The 15,294-nt window shown below is 41.6% G+C and overlaps 1 protein-coding gene across 2 annotated transcripts; it reads left to right on the top strand.

Annotated features, from left to right (window-relative positions):
* Window positions 1–171: 171 nt before the first annotated feature.
* golga3 (golgin A3) lies at window positions 172–15,219 on the top strand. 2 transcript variants are annotated; one of them, XM_068703888.1, is made up of 24 exons: window positions 172–385; window positions 1,671–1,944; window positions 3,072–3,353; window positions 4,353–4,465; window positions 4,883–5,610; window positions 5,781–5,889; window positions 6,194–6,500; window positions 6,648–6,850; window positions 6,951–7,088; window positions 7,300–7,461; window positions 7,554–7,922; window positions 8,329–8,406; window positions 9,121–9,384; window positions 9,542–9,636; window positions 9,971–10,187; window positions 10,690–10,833; window positions 11,019–11,216; window positions 11,364–11,480; window positions 11,740–11,879; window positions 11,999–12,131; window positions 12,368–12,490; window positions 12,625–12,789; window positions 12,922–13,088; window positions 13,354–15,219. In XM_068703888.1, the coding sequence occupies exons 2-24, from the start codon at window positions 1,791–1,793 to the stop codon at window positions 13,544–13,546; spliced, it is 4,599 nt and encodes a 1,532-aa protein (XP_068559989.1). In that variant the 5' UTR covers window positions 172–385; window positions 1,671–1,790; the 3' UTR covers window positions 13,547–15,219. The 2 variants fall into 2 exon arrangements, with proteins under 2 accessions (XP_068559989.1, XP_068559991.1); XM_068703890.1 differs by having other exon boundaries at window positions 173–385; window positions 3,072–3,227.
* Window positions 15,220–15,294: the final 75 nt, after the last annotated feature.

Here is a 15,294-nt window from a genome sequence, read left to right as displayed (position 1 = left end):
GGCAGGCTCAGCTAAAACAGGCAGTAACCGCTTATGGCAGTAGTGGCACCTGCAGCGGCAGTTTAGCTTCAGGACCACAGATGAAAAGTAGGGCGCAGCTCTTTGAACACACCAGTCAAGCACAGTGTGCCACATCCGCCAGATTTACCAGAAGCCACCGTTCCGGTATTGTTCGTGTACTTAGTGTAACATTGCCATATGCATTGGCAATATCATTATCTCAAAGATTTTTTATTTATTATTATTGTATTCAAAACCCAAACATTGTGAGCAGCAGACACGCCATTTCTTCCTCCAGATGTGTTTCGTGTCCTCTGTTTCCCGTCGGACAGATAAGGGACGGAAACCAAACAGCCACGTAGTAAACGACGAAGCTCGCGAAAGGGTGAGCATTTATTCTCTTTTGATACACTTACTGAAATTGTCATTTTCTAATTTACTTATGGGGTTTTGTAACATACTTACGCGACAGACGGTAATTTGTTGATTGATTAAAACATATTTGAGAAATCCCTCCTTCTGCACCAGCGAACGTTAGCGAGTTAGCAAATGTAGCTTGACAGATTCCGCCGTAAACACAGATAGCTTGCTAGCTGCTGTCTCGCTTTAAGTCTGTCCTTCTTGTCATTAGCCTGTAGAGTTTTACTAAACCCAGTAGAGACATGAGGGCAATATATCAGCATTCATCAATGACTGTCTCGTTGTTATTGTCTCTGAATTGGGGACTTTAGCATGTGAACCCGTGCTGAAGTAACTCCGCTACCGCCTGATAGCTAACGTAGCAACACCACCTTGGAGTCAAAGGTTATCATCAATAGCCAAAGCATACGATGGTCGTATAGCTTTAAACATGCAGACGATTTTAATAATAACACTGTCATCGGACTTTAAGTCGACAGCTGCTTACACTCTGCTGTCAATAAAGAGATGACCTAATGCTTGACCCTTATTAAAATCCATAAATGCAAACCGACCGGGGCCTTGCGTGTTGCCAAATGTACGCAATTTGAAAACAGCATATAAACGTGTATCAGAAGCAGCAGCCGCTGATGCTCTCACAATAAAACGAAAGCTGAAATGTGACAGTTGAAGGTTTGGACGAGGCGTAACGTTATGTCTGACTCCAACAGCTTCTACAGATTCTTACAAAGATTTAATTTAGCCTTAATAATCAGCTCCAACTGGACATTAGCTGATAAAAAGGCAAACGTGGAACTGTCTGTTGTCGTATCTCTGTCTGTATCAAAGTAAAGGATTTCAATGTTACTTGCTAGTTTTTCTATATTTAACGAGACACAATCTTCTTAACTACAAGCCAGCTTATTAGCTCTTGACTCTAGCTTATGTTAGAGTTGTGTTGTTACATAACATCCTTAGTGTCAGATGGAGTTACAACTTCTTCTTTGCACATCTTTTCTCTTTTAATATACACGTGACACTTTAATGATATAGTTGTTTTAACATACTTTCATTTGTTTACCATATTTTATTGTACATTTTTATATTTTAAATCGTGTCATACCATTGCACTGTGTTTTACTGTTACGTACCAAATCACCTAGCCAAATTCCTTGTATGTGTCACGTACTTGGCAATAACCAGTTTCTGATTCTGTGATGTATTTTGATCTTTATAATGTGCCATATTTATTGGGTGTTTTCTTTCTTTAGTGCTGTCTGTGTTCAGAAGTGTTCCTGAACACTGACTCAGCTGGCCTGCTTCCTAAGAAGATGGTTTTGTGAGAGGTTCCTTCCTAAGGGGGACCAGCAAAAGTGTGACTGTGCAGTTTAATGGCAATGGATAGTAACCAATCAGAAGCACCTCAGATGGAGGCCAATGCTCATCAAGAAGAACATCTTATGAAATCAAAAATGGAAGGTGAAATGCAATTGAAACAACAATGGCTGGACAACACACAAAATGCAAAAGGGATTATTTATAATGGTGAGTAATGACAATGTCCCGCCCCCTAATCAAAGCCACAAGGATGTCAAAGGCTAGAAATCATCTTGTGTTTGGACCTGTTTGTAGTATATTCCTACATATATATTCCTGGCCTTGTACTGGGATTAGCTCATGTCCAGCTCTGCTCTCTGATCTGCAAAGTTTTTTCCCCTTCAGGGATATTACTGGTAACGCCTGTATTCTGCAATGCATGACCTGTTTTGGTGGCTACTACAAGGCCTGAGGCCGTCTACCGCTCCATGTTACATGGCTCTTTGAACTGATGTGTTACATAGCTGAATTAAACTCTAGTAGTAATCTTAAGGCCACAACATGCTTATAGGATTAAACAAGTCAATATGAAAATCACTGAAAATATATTTTTTTAGAAGAAAAAGATAAAAGTCAATGCAGCAGAGACAGTTGCCAACACAAAGTTTATTTTCTCAGACTTGACATCACCACCCCTACTCACAGGAAAGACAGAACTCTCCATCACTACTGTGCTGGATCTGTTTGTGTTAATCAATGATGTCGCCTTAAGAAGCATGTTGGTATATTTTTTCAGTTATTGTAGGCAGTCAGTTTCAGAGTAGTATTAATGTTTTCTCAAAAATTTTAACTATTTTGCTGCGGTGGGTGTAGTTTGATTTGTTTCACTGTGGCCTGGCAACACAAGCAAACAATCCCACAACTGTTATCAGATTTTTTATCTAAATTGTGATTGGTGCACAGACATACGTGACATTTTTCCAGCCGAGCCCTTCCCATTTCAAACCAGTGAGAAGAGCACAGACAAAACGGCACAGACAGAAAGTGTCACGTTAAATAACCAAAACATACGTGTTGTTGTTTGACCTAATTGCCCGTAGTATGTGGCTGATAAAGACAATAGGTTGTCAGGGCCTTTTAGATATGTTTGTCTTACAAGATGAGCCCTAAATGTGCGCCACATGCTGCATTGTTTCCTGCCACCTTTTTGACTTAAGCTATTGTTGTTTGACAGAGTTGCCCAGCCAGCTTGCCAGGTGGAATACCTTTACCCTTGCTTTGCAGTATAGTGCACAATAACTTATCATGACTAATTGTCAAATTCCTTGGGGCTTCTCTTCCTGCTTCTCTTTTAGGTCCTGTCAGTTCAGATGCGATGCCAAATGGAAATGGACTGGCAGAGGACTTTAGTGTTGCAGGGAACACCCATATAAATGGGTCCCTGCCTCTGGCATCCCCTCCCCAGAGCACCAGCTCCCCAGTCAACTCCCAGATCCAAGAGCCCTCCCCAGGTTTGGCTGTTTTTCCACCCATGATGCTAGAGAAGTCTGAGGGGGCTAGTGCTGAGATCACGTTTCACACGGGTGATTCATTGCAGTCGCTCAGACTCAGTATGCCTTTGCAGGAGACTGAATTGTGTAAGCATACACTTATGTGGAGTGAATGCCCCCTCTAAACCCCCCTGTATTTTAACCTCAGTTTGCTGTGGGATGTTTTGCTTTTTTGGTTTATGTGCACATCCATTTTAACTTATTTTTCTGTGTGTTACCTGAACAGAATGAGTCTACTCCCTTTCCAGGACTTGCATAGATTGCATTTGATTGTTTGATTAGAATTTGGTGTGGGTGCTTCATTTGCAACACTATTTGGACTAATGGCTGCGTTTTGGAACTAATCCCTCTTGTATGTCATCTCTTTGGCGGTATTTTAAAGTTATGCACAGTTACCTAGTTTGCAGTTATGAAATGTAATATTTTTAGGCTTGGCATAAACTGGTAATTTAGTTTGGATGCACATTATATCTCCCACACAGAATACATGTAGAAGCACATGAAGAATCCTACAGCATCTCTTTTGAATCAAATTTATAATGTATTTAATGCATGTATAGACACAGTCTTTTAACTCATTGCAATATTGGCAATTTTTGCTGCATAGCTGTTGCAGTCATGACTGAAATTAAGTTTTTAATAGTCTCATACACTAACCAAGCAAATGGAGACAGTGATAGAGCATGGGGCACACTTTAAATATATGGATGTAACATGTAGTGTAACACCCATACTGTCACTTGCTCTAAAGGTCTGCAGTAGCTGTCAGACAAAAGGGAGAATGTTGCAGTGCAATTTGTGACTTACTAGTTTCCTCCCCATGGATTAACATAGTAAACTCCAATTTGAATAATTTGTTTACTGTTACCGTGTGAGCAGTGAGGACAGGATTCTCGGCCTTTACAACCAACATTATACAGGTATTTACTTGGAATCAACATGAGCGACATGCAGCTCATTGCTAGGATTAAAACTCGAACAGTCATAAAATCTGGTCTTGTGCAAATAAAGAGCTGTAGTGTAGATATGCAGTATGTAATGATAGGGATCATTCTTTTTTTGGGGCCTTACATACTTTCTTTTTAGCCAACCAGAAGCCATCATTGGAGATGGAGAATGAGGAGAAGATTCGCCTGGATGCTCGTCGGCGTCTGGAAGAGCAGCTTAAACAGTACAGAGTTCAGAGACATAAGGAGAGGGTGAGTTAATGGTGTAGCTGTCAGGTTATGGACCGCAACAGATCTTCTATTTCCCCTCAAGGTCCTAATGTTTCCAAAACCAGTTTCGGCAGCTTCAGCATTATGTTAACATGAAATTTCTACCATTAGATAACTATCTATATTTGAGGCTGTATATGTGCCATTCATCTTGTGCGTGTGGGCTCACTCTCAGCTGATGTTGGTTGCTAAACATGCTATTTTCTTGGAAAATGTAACCCAGAAGATAAACAGTTTAAGAGGTGTAGAGGCCACAGCTTTTCACTTTCTTTCCATTCTTTATAGTTTCTGTCATTGCCATTTCTAATTTAATATGTTATACGGTGTGTTTCAAGCAGCCTTGTGTCAGATTTGATCATCAGGGTGGAAGTACCATGGTTCATGTCTTTTTATTTCTAGTCTCACCGCACCACCCCCAAGAGCAGGCCATTCAGCACCCTGGATCCAGAGCTCATGCTGCATCCCGAGGATCTGCCCAGGGCCAACACTCTTGCCATGACCACGGAGTATTCCTTCCTGAGGACCACTGTCCCCCGTGGTCCCAAACTGGGTAGCTTGGGAATTCCCCCCAGAGAGAGAAAGTCCAGATCCCCCCGTCCGAACAAGATCCACTCCTTGGCTGACTACCAGTCTCCTGAGAATGATGGTACAGGTAGAGGAGGAGGTGGTGGAGTTAGAGCAGCAGACAACACCATGAGCTCCCACCAGTCCACCATGAGCTCAGTGTCCACTTTGTCTGAGGTCAGTGTGATGTCGGTGGGCAGCACCTGTGAGACGGAAGCACAGCCTGGTGCGTCGCTCCAAGTTGGGGACAATGTGTCAGAAATGGACGGCAGTGAATCAGGAACGAGGCCAGGGAACGACGGCAATGACAGCGACAGCTCATCTTACAGCAGTGTGTCTACCAGGGGGACGTACGGGCTCCTCTCCGCAGCAGTGGAAAGGCAGCGGGGGCCCTACACGGTGGAGGGGAGGGAGATTGCCGCTGAGGCCATGGGTCAGTTCCCCTCCCTGCAGGAGGTGCTGCAGGCAGCCAGTGAAGAGCAGCACCTGCTTGGGCTCGAGCTGGAGCACGAGAGAGAAGCGACTGGGGAGCCTCGAAGCCGCAGAGACAGTTTCTCCAGCAGGTATTTGTCAACATCAGATAGGGAAGGAATACAAATAATACAATTGACAATTTTTGGTATTAATGTTTTGTTAACAGACAAATTTAAGCCAGTATTACAGTTCTCACATTGATTGCTGTCAATTATTTGCCTAATAATTTAAGCACTCATATTGTTGAAATTTTTTGCAGTGTTTCTTTGGAGAGTTCAGTGATGGGCCATGATGATATGCTGCAGGTTTTGAAAGAGAAAATGAGACTGGAGGGTCAGCTAGAATCTTTGTCTTCTGAGGCCAATCAGGTAAAATAACGTTGATTTTTGTACTCTTATTTCCGTTCTTTCTGCACAAACCACCCATGCTTGGGTGTCTTTTACAGTGCTAGTTGTGTTTGCATAAACAGTGGTAATTACAAATCCGCTAACACCGTAATGTGTTGTGTACCATGTTCAACTTCGCCTGCTAATGACTGCCAGTTCATGCATCACAGCCTCCAAAAAGATTACATTTAGCTTAATGGCTGTTCATTTACCCACCCAGATTACTCTATACTGGAATCCAAGAATAATTGGGCTTAAGAGCTGACCTCACTGTCATTTTCTCCAGGCTCTCAAAGAGAAGACAGAGCTTCAGGCCCAGCTCGCTACAGTGAATGCTCAACTGAACGCTAAGAAGGAGGAGGCTCAGGTCAGCCAGGAGAAGCAGAGTGCCCTCACCACAGAGGTCGGCACACTGAGGAAAAACTGCAACCAGCTAGAGAAAGCCATGGTGGAGCTCCAGGGTAGTCTGGAGAGCAAGAATGCCAGTCTGACTTCTCTGAGCAATGACCTGAAGGTGGCTGAAGACCAGTACAAAAGGCTGATGGGGAAGGTGGAGGAGATGCAAAGCTCTGTAACCTCGAGAGACAATACAGGTGTGTGACGGAGATCCAGAAAACTGAGTGTAACAATAACTCAACAACATCTTTAATTGTGCTTTGACTTAATGAACCACCCAGACCACTGGTTTGCATATCCAAACTCATGATTATAATACATGTTTTGGTGTTGGACTTTTGCAGTACAAGAGTTGCGACAGCAGTTGGGTGGTCTTCAGAGCCAGCTTCAACAGGTCCAGCTGGAGCGCAGCACCCTTCAGAGCCGAATGAAGACTTCTCAGGCTGAAATCGATTCCCTTCAGCAGCTCAGACAGTGGTACCAGCAGCAGCTAGCTTTGGCCCAGGAGGCCAGAGTACGACTGCAAAGCGAAATGGCCAACATGCAGGTTGCTGGTTGATGCTAATGCAGTTAGTTTTTCATCATGGCTCGACATTTGTCAGACAAGAGTTGACATGACACTTTTTATCTGTTTTTATCTCTCCCAGGCTGGACAGATGACTCAGATTGGTGTTGTGGAACATTTGAAGCTGGAGAATGTGACTCTGTCCCACCAACTCACAGAGACCCAACACCGCTCTATCAAAGATAAAGAGCGTATTGCTGTTCAGCTGCAAGGCATTGAGGTATACTTTCCAACATCCCTTTGTAAATATGCTATCATCAGGTTTGTAAAGTCTACATATCCACTTAGGAAATAACCCATACCTTAAGGTCATCATTCAGTCAAGGACCTTAGATAAAAGCAGGCTTTTCTAATTGACCACAACTAAAATGTTATTTTATTTGTTTGTTTTTTAGCATATTGTTTAAAAACGTTTACTGTCTGTGACTTAGGCTGACATGCTGACCCAGGAAGCTGCTTATAAGCAGATTCAGGATGCAAAGAACATGGTGGAAGATGATCTGCAGCACAAACTGGAGGAGTTTGAGGATGAACGAGAACGCTTAATTAAATTGGCCAACACAGCCAGCTCCCTGGAAAGGGAACTAGAGCAGGTAGTCAAGGCATTTGTTTCCCACCTTGTATGTTCAGTAAAATGTGTATTATATTCTGCTCTAAACTGCCTTTCACACTCAATCTTTCTTAGGCAAAGTTGATCCTTTCCCAGAAGGACATGCAGCTGCAGTCACTCCAGAAAGAGCATCTGGAGCTGATGCGCCAGCTGACCATCACTCAGGACAACCTGCAAACCAAAGAGCAGTCCATTAACCACCTAGAAGCCCGATACCTGGAGCTGGAGGCCCAGCTGGCTGAGCTGCAGACAGACGGCAGCGCCAAGGATGACAACATCCAGTACCTCCAGAACGAGAAGATTGTCCTGGAGGTAGCGCTGCAGGCAGCCCGGGCCGACAAGAGCCAACTCGACGAGGGCGCTGAACAGCTCGGAGAAGATGTTCTGGTGGCTTCAGATATCTTGGATCAGCTCAGACAAGAAGTCCAGATCAAAGCCAATCAGGTAGGGTACAGGTGGGAGGTGAACAAATTTAAACGGCAAAAGGAAACTTAAAATACTGGCATTGAAATATAACCACAAGCACGGTTGAAGCAGTGACTCAACAACAAATATTGGCATTCCCTTGTGTCCCTTTGGGCATCAATATACTCCCATCTACTTCTGTTGTGACACATTGAGTTACATATGTTATGGTCAAATAGTCTCTCATCCATGGTGAGCAGCAATTATTTAGGCATAAAGCATTGTTAGAATTGCATGAAAGGTGAAGGTGTGTGTTTTCCATTTGGCTTAAGCTGGACAATTCAAGAATTTAAACATAATTCAAGTAGCTTTTGATAACATTTTCGGGGGGGTTACCCCTCCACCACCGTGTAGTTAATAATGAAAGGCCTTTGCTTTGTTACAGATTGAAACACTTCAACAAGAAAATAGTTCCCTGAAGAAGCAAGCTCAGAAACTGAAGGAGCAGTTCCAACAACAAAAGGTAATTCATCCTCCTTGCTCTTACAGTACGTGACACTAAAGCTTTCTCTCACTGGGTAAAGTTTTTAGAAGCCAGTGTAGACTGCGTAATATTTATTATTATTACATTTATTTATTTAAAAAAAATCTCCCCACTGACGAAGGTTGATGCTGATGTTGTCGTGGGAGGGTGTATTGTAGAGCCAGATGGAAGAGTGCTGGTTGACACGGCTCAGTGGATTGAGCAGGGGTGGATGTTACTCATTTTACATTGACAGGCTGTCAAAAAGAGGGTGGAGTTCATTGACAGAATGACAGAAATATGAATTGTATTGAATTTCTTTCATAACTTGAGCTTTTGTAGACCCTTCAGACTCGAGCATTAACATTCATTTTGGTCCACGAAAATGTACTGGGGTATGCTAAATAGTGTACCTCTAGTGCTAACGAAGAGAAATCTGGCTGCATTATCGACAAACTAATATGTCTCTTCACTGCATCTGAAGTAACTATGTTAATGGTAAATCAGCGATGTGTGAGGTACACAGATGTAGCATGACTGATTAACTACTTGTTAAAGGTGTACAGGATAGTGGGAAACAAGTAAGATGAAAAAGCAAATCCTGTAGAATATGATTGAACTTCTTTTTTTGTTTTTTTGCTATAACCATGTGAGAAGTATCTCACTCCCTTATACTCCCTTCATTGATAAGACACATGGTTATTGACTCAACAGGTGATGGTGGAGGCCTACCGCCGAGACGCCAGCTCCAAAGACCAATTGATCAGTGAGCTCAAGTCCACCAAAAAACGCCTGTTGGCGGAGGTGAAGGACCTGAAGCAGGAGCTGCTGAGCGTTCAGGGGGAGAAGCAGAATGCAGAGCTGGAACAGGCCCGGCTTGCGAAGGAGGTGGTGAGAGTCCAGGAGCAGATGAACAACATGGAGGCCCATCTGCAAGTCATTCAGAATGAAAGGGATCAGCTAGAAACCCAGATCCAGGTAATTATAAGTATTTGTTTTTGTTCAATATTCCTTATCAAATTTACTTCACAAGTACTTTAACAATAAAACTAAATGTTGATGATTTGGGTGAAGTATAAGCATGTGTAAATAAACCTATTGTAATGTGAAGGATCCTGTTTTTCTCCCAATTCAGTCTTTACAGTTTGATCAGAGCCAACTAGCAGCAGTCGCAGAAGAGAACGAAGGTCTGAGGAAACAGGTGGAGCAATTGGAGGGAGAAGCCAAAAAGTGAGTCATCTGCTGCATAGAGATACGGAACCAGGAATGACTCCCACAGTAATGATTTGGACCGTAGCGCATATCTTTGTTATCAAGTACTATTTATAAATATAAGTAAAGGCTTTTTTATAAAGTTCTTATGCAATTTCTGATCCTATGACATGTGGTTTTAAAATTACATCCATCCGCATCATTTTGCTGTGTTTGTGTGCCATCTATATCTGTAAATGAAATGTATCTGTCAGCACACCACTTGTGTTCTTATGCTTTTATGGTCTGCTGTCAGAACAATCAGATTTCGTCATGGACATTTTTAACTTGATTTCTTATCTGCATCTAATAGGGCCATCACAGAGCAGAAGGTGCGTGTGAAGCGACTGGGGACAGATTTGACCAGTGCTCAGAAGGAGATGAAGGCCAAGCACAAAGCCTACGAGAACGCTGTGGGCATCCTGAGTAGGAGGCTCCAAGAGGCTCTGACTGACAAGGAGACAGCCGAGGCAGAGCTGGTCAAACTCAAGGCCCAGGTGTCGGATGGGGGAAACAGCCAGGCCTTACAGGTACTGTATACATCTGCCAGACCTTCTACAGTTACTTGAAAAACTCCCAGCTACTACATTTGTAAGCACAGTGTGCTCTCATCCATTTAGGAATTTAAATTAGGTTAAAGTATCTGCGTGACTCTTCTTACCATTTCACAAACATTAGGAAGCCTAAGGCAGTTGGGATACAAGGTCTATAAAACCTGTTTTTCTTGCACTGAATAAAATCAAGAGGTGTTAGTTTTGCGAGCAGAACTGAAGAATAAGTAATATTTTGCATTCCTATTTGAAGTTTAAGAGTATTCTTATAGCTGGTTGTACTATAAGTGCTTGACTAGTCTTTTTTTCACAGAAACAAAGACACCAGTTAAATATGTTTTTAAAAATGACTAGGATAGCCTTCAATCTACCCTGATGTTCATCTCACATGTTGCAAGCATAAAGATATTTGTATTTTCATTGTGAATAATGCTGCAACGGCAACGTATTGAAATACAGTGTGGTTTTATTTGCCATCCAGGACAAGATTAAGACTCTGCAGACTGAGCTACAGGCTGTGGCCAACAGCAAGACTATGCTAGAGAAGGAGCTGCAGGAAGTGATCACCCTCACCTCCACAGAGCTGGAGGAGTACCAGGAGAAGGTCATGGAGCTTGAGGATGAGGTGAACAATGATCATTTTGTGTTGATATGTTCAGGTTTTTTTAACAGAACTGCTCGATATTTCTAATGGGATGTGTTTCCTGTATTTTTTTTTCCCTTAATGATGTCGATCACATATGAGCAGTATGTTTACACTTGTCTAGTCACTCAGTTACTTTGTATTAATGACATGAATTGATTTCATAGCTGCAAGAGTCCCGATGCTTCAAGAAGCGGATACGAAAGTTAGAAGATGCCAACAAGAAGCTAGCACTGGAGCTTGAACATGAAAAAGGGAAATTGGCTGGATTGGCACAGTCCCACAATACACTGCGGGAGCATTCCAACATTTTGGAGTCTGCTTTAGCTAAGAGAGAGGCGGATCTTGTCCAGCTCAACTTGCAGGTGAAAAATCTTATAATGTTGATGTTTTGTTTTTTATTACTTCTTTATTGTAAAGTCTTGTGTTACCTGTATGCTGAAATACAAAAAAACATATACGTTTTGATCAGTTTTAACAAAACATTGTTGTCCCATTCATCTTTTTTACAGGTTCAAGCTGTTCTGAAGCGTAAAGAGGAGGAGGACCAGCAGATGAAGCAGGTGGTTGAAACGCTTCAGCTTGCCCTGGAAAAAGAGAAAACCAAAGTCAATGACCTGAAAGAACAGGTAGGAGCTCTAAGGACACAGTATGTTCTCCTTTTCTTTTTGCCTTTCAAATGATTCCAAAGGGTCTGTAATTTGAATGTATTTGAATACATACTTTGACATAATTTGTGTGGCACAAGGCACAGTAAGAAGCCTTTAAGAAATATAAAAGTTAGAAAGCGGATTTGTGACACGTATCCATCTTAAGTCCAGTAGCTTTTCTGGAGCATTTGGCTCTTCTGGAGTCTTTCGGATAGTACTAATGTGATGTGTCCTTTAGGTGGCAGCAACAAAGGCTGAGGCGGCCCACAATAGACGGCACTACAGGGCAGCTATGCTGGAGCTGTCTGAAATCAAAAAGGACCTGCAGGCCAAAGTGGACCTGGTCAAAGCTCTGCAGAGTGAATCCCACAAACTACAGTATGTGCATTTGCTTGATTTAAAGAATGCAGTGTCTTTTGGCAAGTTGCTTTTGTATCAATATATTATATCTTATCACTCATTTGTCAGTTTGTCATTGAATGTGGCTTACTCTGCAGAGCTCAGGATGAGCAGCATGCTCAGGAGGTTTCCAGGTTCCAAGAGGAGCTGACTGAGGCCCATTCACAGCTCCAGATCCTCCAGAAACAACTGGACGAGGAACTGGCCAAGCAGCCCCTCACTAACCAAGAGGTGAGAGACCGACTTACACTGAAATATTTTGCTGATGACTGTTATTTGAAAATCTTGACAAAGTGAACACTATGAACACAATGCTTTTTGTTATATTATATTGATTTTATTATGCTTTTTTGTGTTTTTAGCCTGAATTGATTATAATACAACATTTTGACCATGTACTCTTTTATCATTGTCCTGGGAAAAGAACTTTCATTGACACTGATGTCTAACATTGACTGCTTGTTCAGGTAGAGGACCTGAAGTGGGAGGTGGAGCAAAGGCAGAGGGAGATCGAGGCTCAGAAGCAGCAGCTGGAGTTGATGGAGCAGTGTCAGCACAGGGAGCTCGACAACCTACAGAGAGCTCTGCAGGCAAGTATGCTCTTTCCACTTGTGAAAGATGGAAACAAAGCGTGTTACCTAACTTGATGTTTAAAAGAAATAAGTTGTTTCTGTATTTACAAATGCACCAAATAGCTTTTACTAAAGATGATTCTCTGTCTCAGAACATCAAAGTGGAGCTGGAGTCGGTGCAGGATGAGCTGAGTGGCACCAGGAAGGACAAGTTCATGCTGCAGGCCAAAGTGGGTGAGCTGAGGAACAGTATGAAGACGGTCCTTTTGCAGAACCAGCAACTAAAACAGGACCTCAAACAGAGTCGTCTAAGGAAGGTAAGGCATGCGTTACAAAGCTTTAAAGTCAAATGTTGCAAGTATAATTCCAAGTAAGAAATGCCTGCTGGAGATAACAGACTAAATACAAACCTGAAATTATGTTGTTGTTTGTTTGTTTTTTTGGAGCAGCAGCGTATGGAGCTGAAGAGTGAGGGGAACCCATCCAATCCAGTGACACCAGTTAAGATTCCAGACTGCCCAGTGCCTGCCTCCCTATTGGATGAGTTGCTGAAACCATCAACTTCTGTCAACAAAGAGCCCCTCAACAACCTGCACAACTGTCTACGGCAACTCAAGTAAGCCTCTTGTTCTGACCAAATGACTTTGTTAAAGGAGCTATATTTAATATTCTGAACATTAATATTGCAGCAAATGTAAAGATAGTAGAGTACTTTCTACCTGAGCAGAGAATGAAGTCGCTTTGTTGACATATATGGGACGGCCATGCATGCTTCTAGTACATGTTAGTGCATGTGAACGTGTCCCACTGGTTAGCTCGCGACCGTTTTTTGTTGTGTACCGCTTAGCAGCTATTTAAATGCAAGATTCTTCTATTATCAGGGAGGAGATGGACAGCCTCCAAAGGCAGATGGAGGAACACACAGTAACAGTACATGAGTCAATGAGCTCATGGACAAACACAGAGGAGGGACTGGCTCAACTAGAGCTTGAAAACAACATCTCCGAATCGTCAACGCCGCTAAACAATATGGTTGTGAAAAATAACAATGAAGCAGAACAGCAGCAGTCATAATAAAAGAACTTTTCTCAGGCCATAAGAGGGAGAGTGGAGTTTTATCCACAAAGGCACTTTTCAGCCCCTTATTCCCTTTCTCTTTCCTTAACAATTGCAGCCAACATTTGGCATTCTCCCATCAGCACAGACGTGCTTTTTCAGAGAAATACTTTATATGCCATTGCTTTATTCTTTCCTCTTTATTTGACAGGTGTTTATGTTTTTGTTATGCTATTGTCACATTTATTTATTTAGAGTTAAGTAATTGCAACTTATCTGACAGCCTCTCCAAGAGGATCCCCCATCTTCAGTTGTGTTATCATAGATACAGATATGGTCTAGTATGGACTGTTTAACTAATCTTATAGGCAAGTTTTCCCCTCTTGAGTCGGCAGTTTTTCCTTAATGTATTTAGTCATTATCCTCCTCGTAATATAACATCAGTGGCTTTGTATGCTGCTTAATGGATGGTTGACATTATTTCAAAAAGTGTTATGGTGACAGAAACAAACCATTAGTCTGTCACCAGACTGGCTATGAACTGTTCTTCCATTTCTTTGTGCCTGTGTACGAGAGCAGTTGCTCATCTATGATTTAACTGATGTGGTTACATATCCACATGATTTCTAAGCAGTTGATGAAACGCCATCAATCCTTTTCATGATGTTAAAAGTCATGCGCAATTGTGGTCAGTTTTTTTTTGTATTGCCTCGTTAAAATGCAGTGTTTCTGACATTTGTTGTAACCATATCACTTTGGGTTCCTAAACTTAAAAACATTAATCTCAGTTATATATGGAGGTGTTTTGTCTCGCATGGACTGCAGTAATTTGTACGCAAAAAAGCCTTAAGCAATCTTTAATATGCTGTAAAGGACTAAGTTGGTTTGAATGAGCATATTTCTGCTGAGGGTGTGTAATATGTTATATTGTATGTGTGTGCAAATCCTTACTGAATGGTTTATTGTAAAATATGTGGGTCATGTCAACGGAGAAAGAAAGTTGTACGATGAAGCAGAAATGTTTCTACTTCTAATAGCAGGTGCAATCAGATGTGTTCATTTTCTGTTACATTTGGTAAAAAATAGGAAATTGTTATACTTGTTTTATGGGTGTTTCAAGTTAATTGTTTCTAGAGGTTAATATATAAATTTACTTTTTTGTATGATTGTAAAGTCATAATTGTTTAATAGTGTAACAAAGATGAAGTACAGAATATCAAATGCAAACCATAAATCAAAGCCGATAGTAATTCTGGTCCAACTGTACTAAAGTGTCAGTGTAGAGGGGCGATTGGATGGTACAGTGTAGCTTTCTGCAAACAACCTTGCTACAGCTGCTGTGTCGATGTTCATTTCCACATTAAAAAAATATTTTTAAACACCATTGTATGCATATGAATTTCCAAAGGGACAATTCATATTTTGAGGAGAATGCTTACTGAGGCAAATAACAAATGTATTGATATCCTGTGTTCTGAATTTTTGTGGGGACTGTATCTTCCTAACTACCTTTCACTGTAACGTTGGGTAGTACTTAATAACATTTGCTCTTCGGCACCTGCGCTCGTGTTGCTGTATCTGATTTTTTTTTTTTTTTTTTTTCAAAGATTGAAATTGATTCATTCCTACATTTTAACATTTGTGTTGGGAGATGTGATTGTATTTATCATAAAATTGCACTATTCATCTGTCGTTATAGTTTGTTCTCATTCATTATAGGCTGTCTACAACACCTTCCTAAATATGTCCCAAATTCTATGTCATTT

This window comes from Cebidichthys violaceus, unplaced genomic scaffold (assembly GCF_023349555.1).
Source record: "Cebidichthys violaceus isolate CVI_PGR_0920_01 unplaced genomic scaffold, fCebVio1.0.p SCAF_9, whole genome shotgun sequence".
Lineage (NCBI taxonomy): Eukaryota > Metazoa > Chordata > Actinopteri > Perciformes > Stichaeidae > Cebidichthys > Cebidichthys violaceus.
This window is presented reverse-complemented; position numbering and strand designations above follow the sequence as displayed.

Coding starts and splice junctions, on each gene's coding strand:
- golga3 (XM_068703888.1), top strand. CDS start 1,791: ATGGCAATGGATAGTAACCAATCAGAAGCACCTCAGATGGAGGCCAAT. Junction 7,089..7,299: donor TTCAGCTGCAAGGCATTGAG/GTATACTTTCCA, acceptor TCTGTGACTTAG/GCTGACATGCTGACCCAGGA. Junction 9,637..9,970: donor TTGGAGGGAGAAGCCAAAAA/GTGAGTCATCTG, acceptor TGCATCTAATAG/GGCCATCACAGAGCAGAAGG.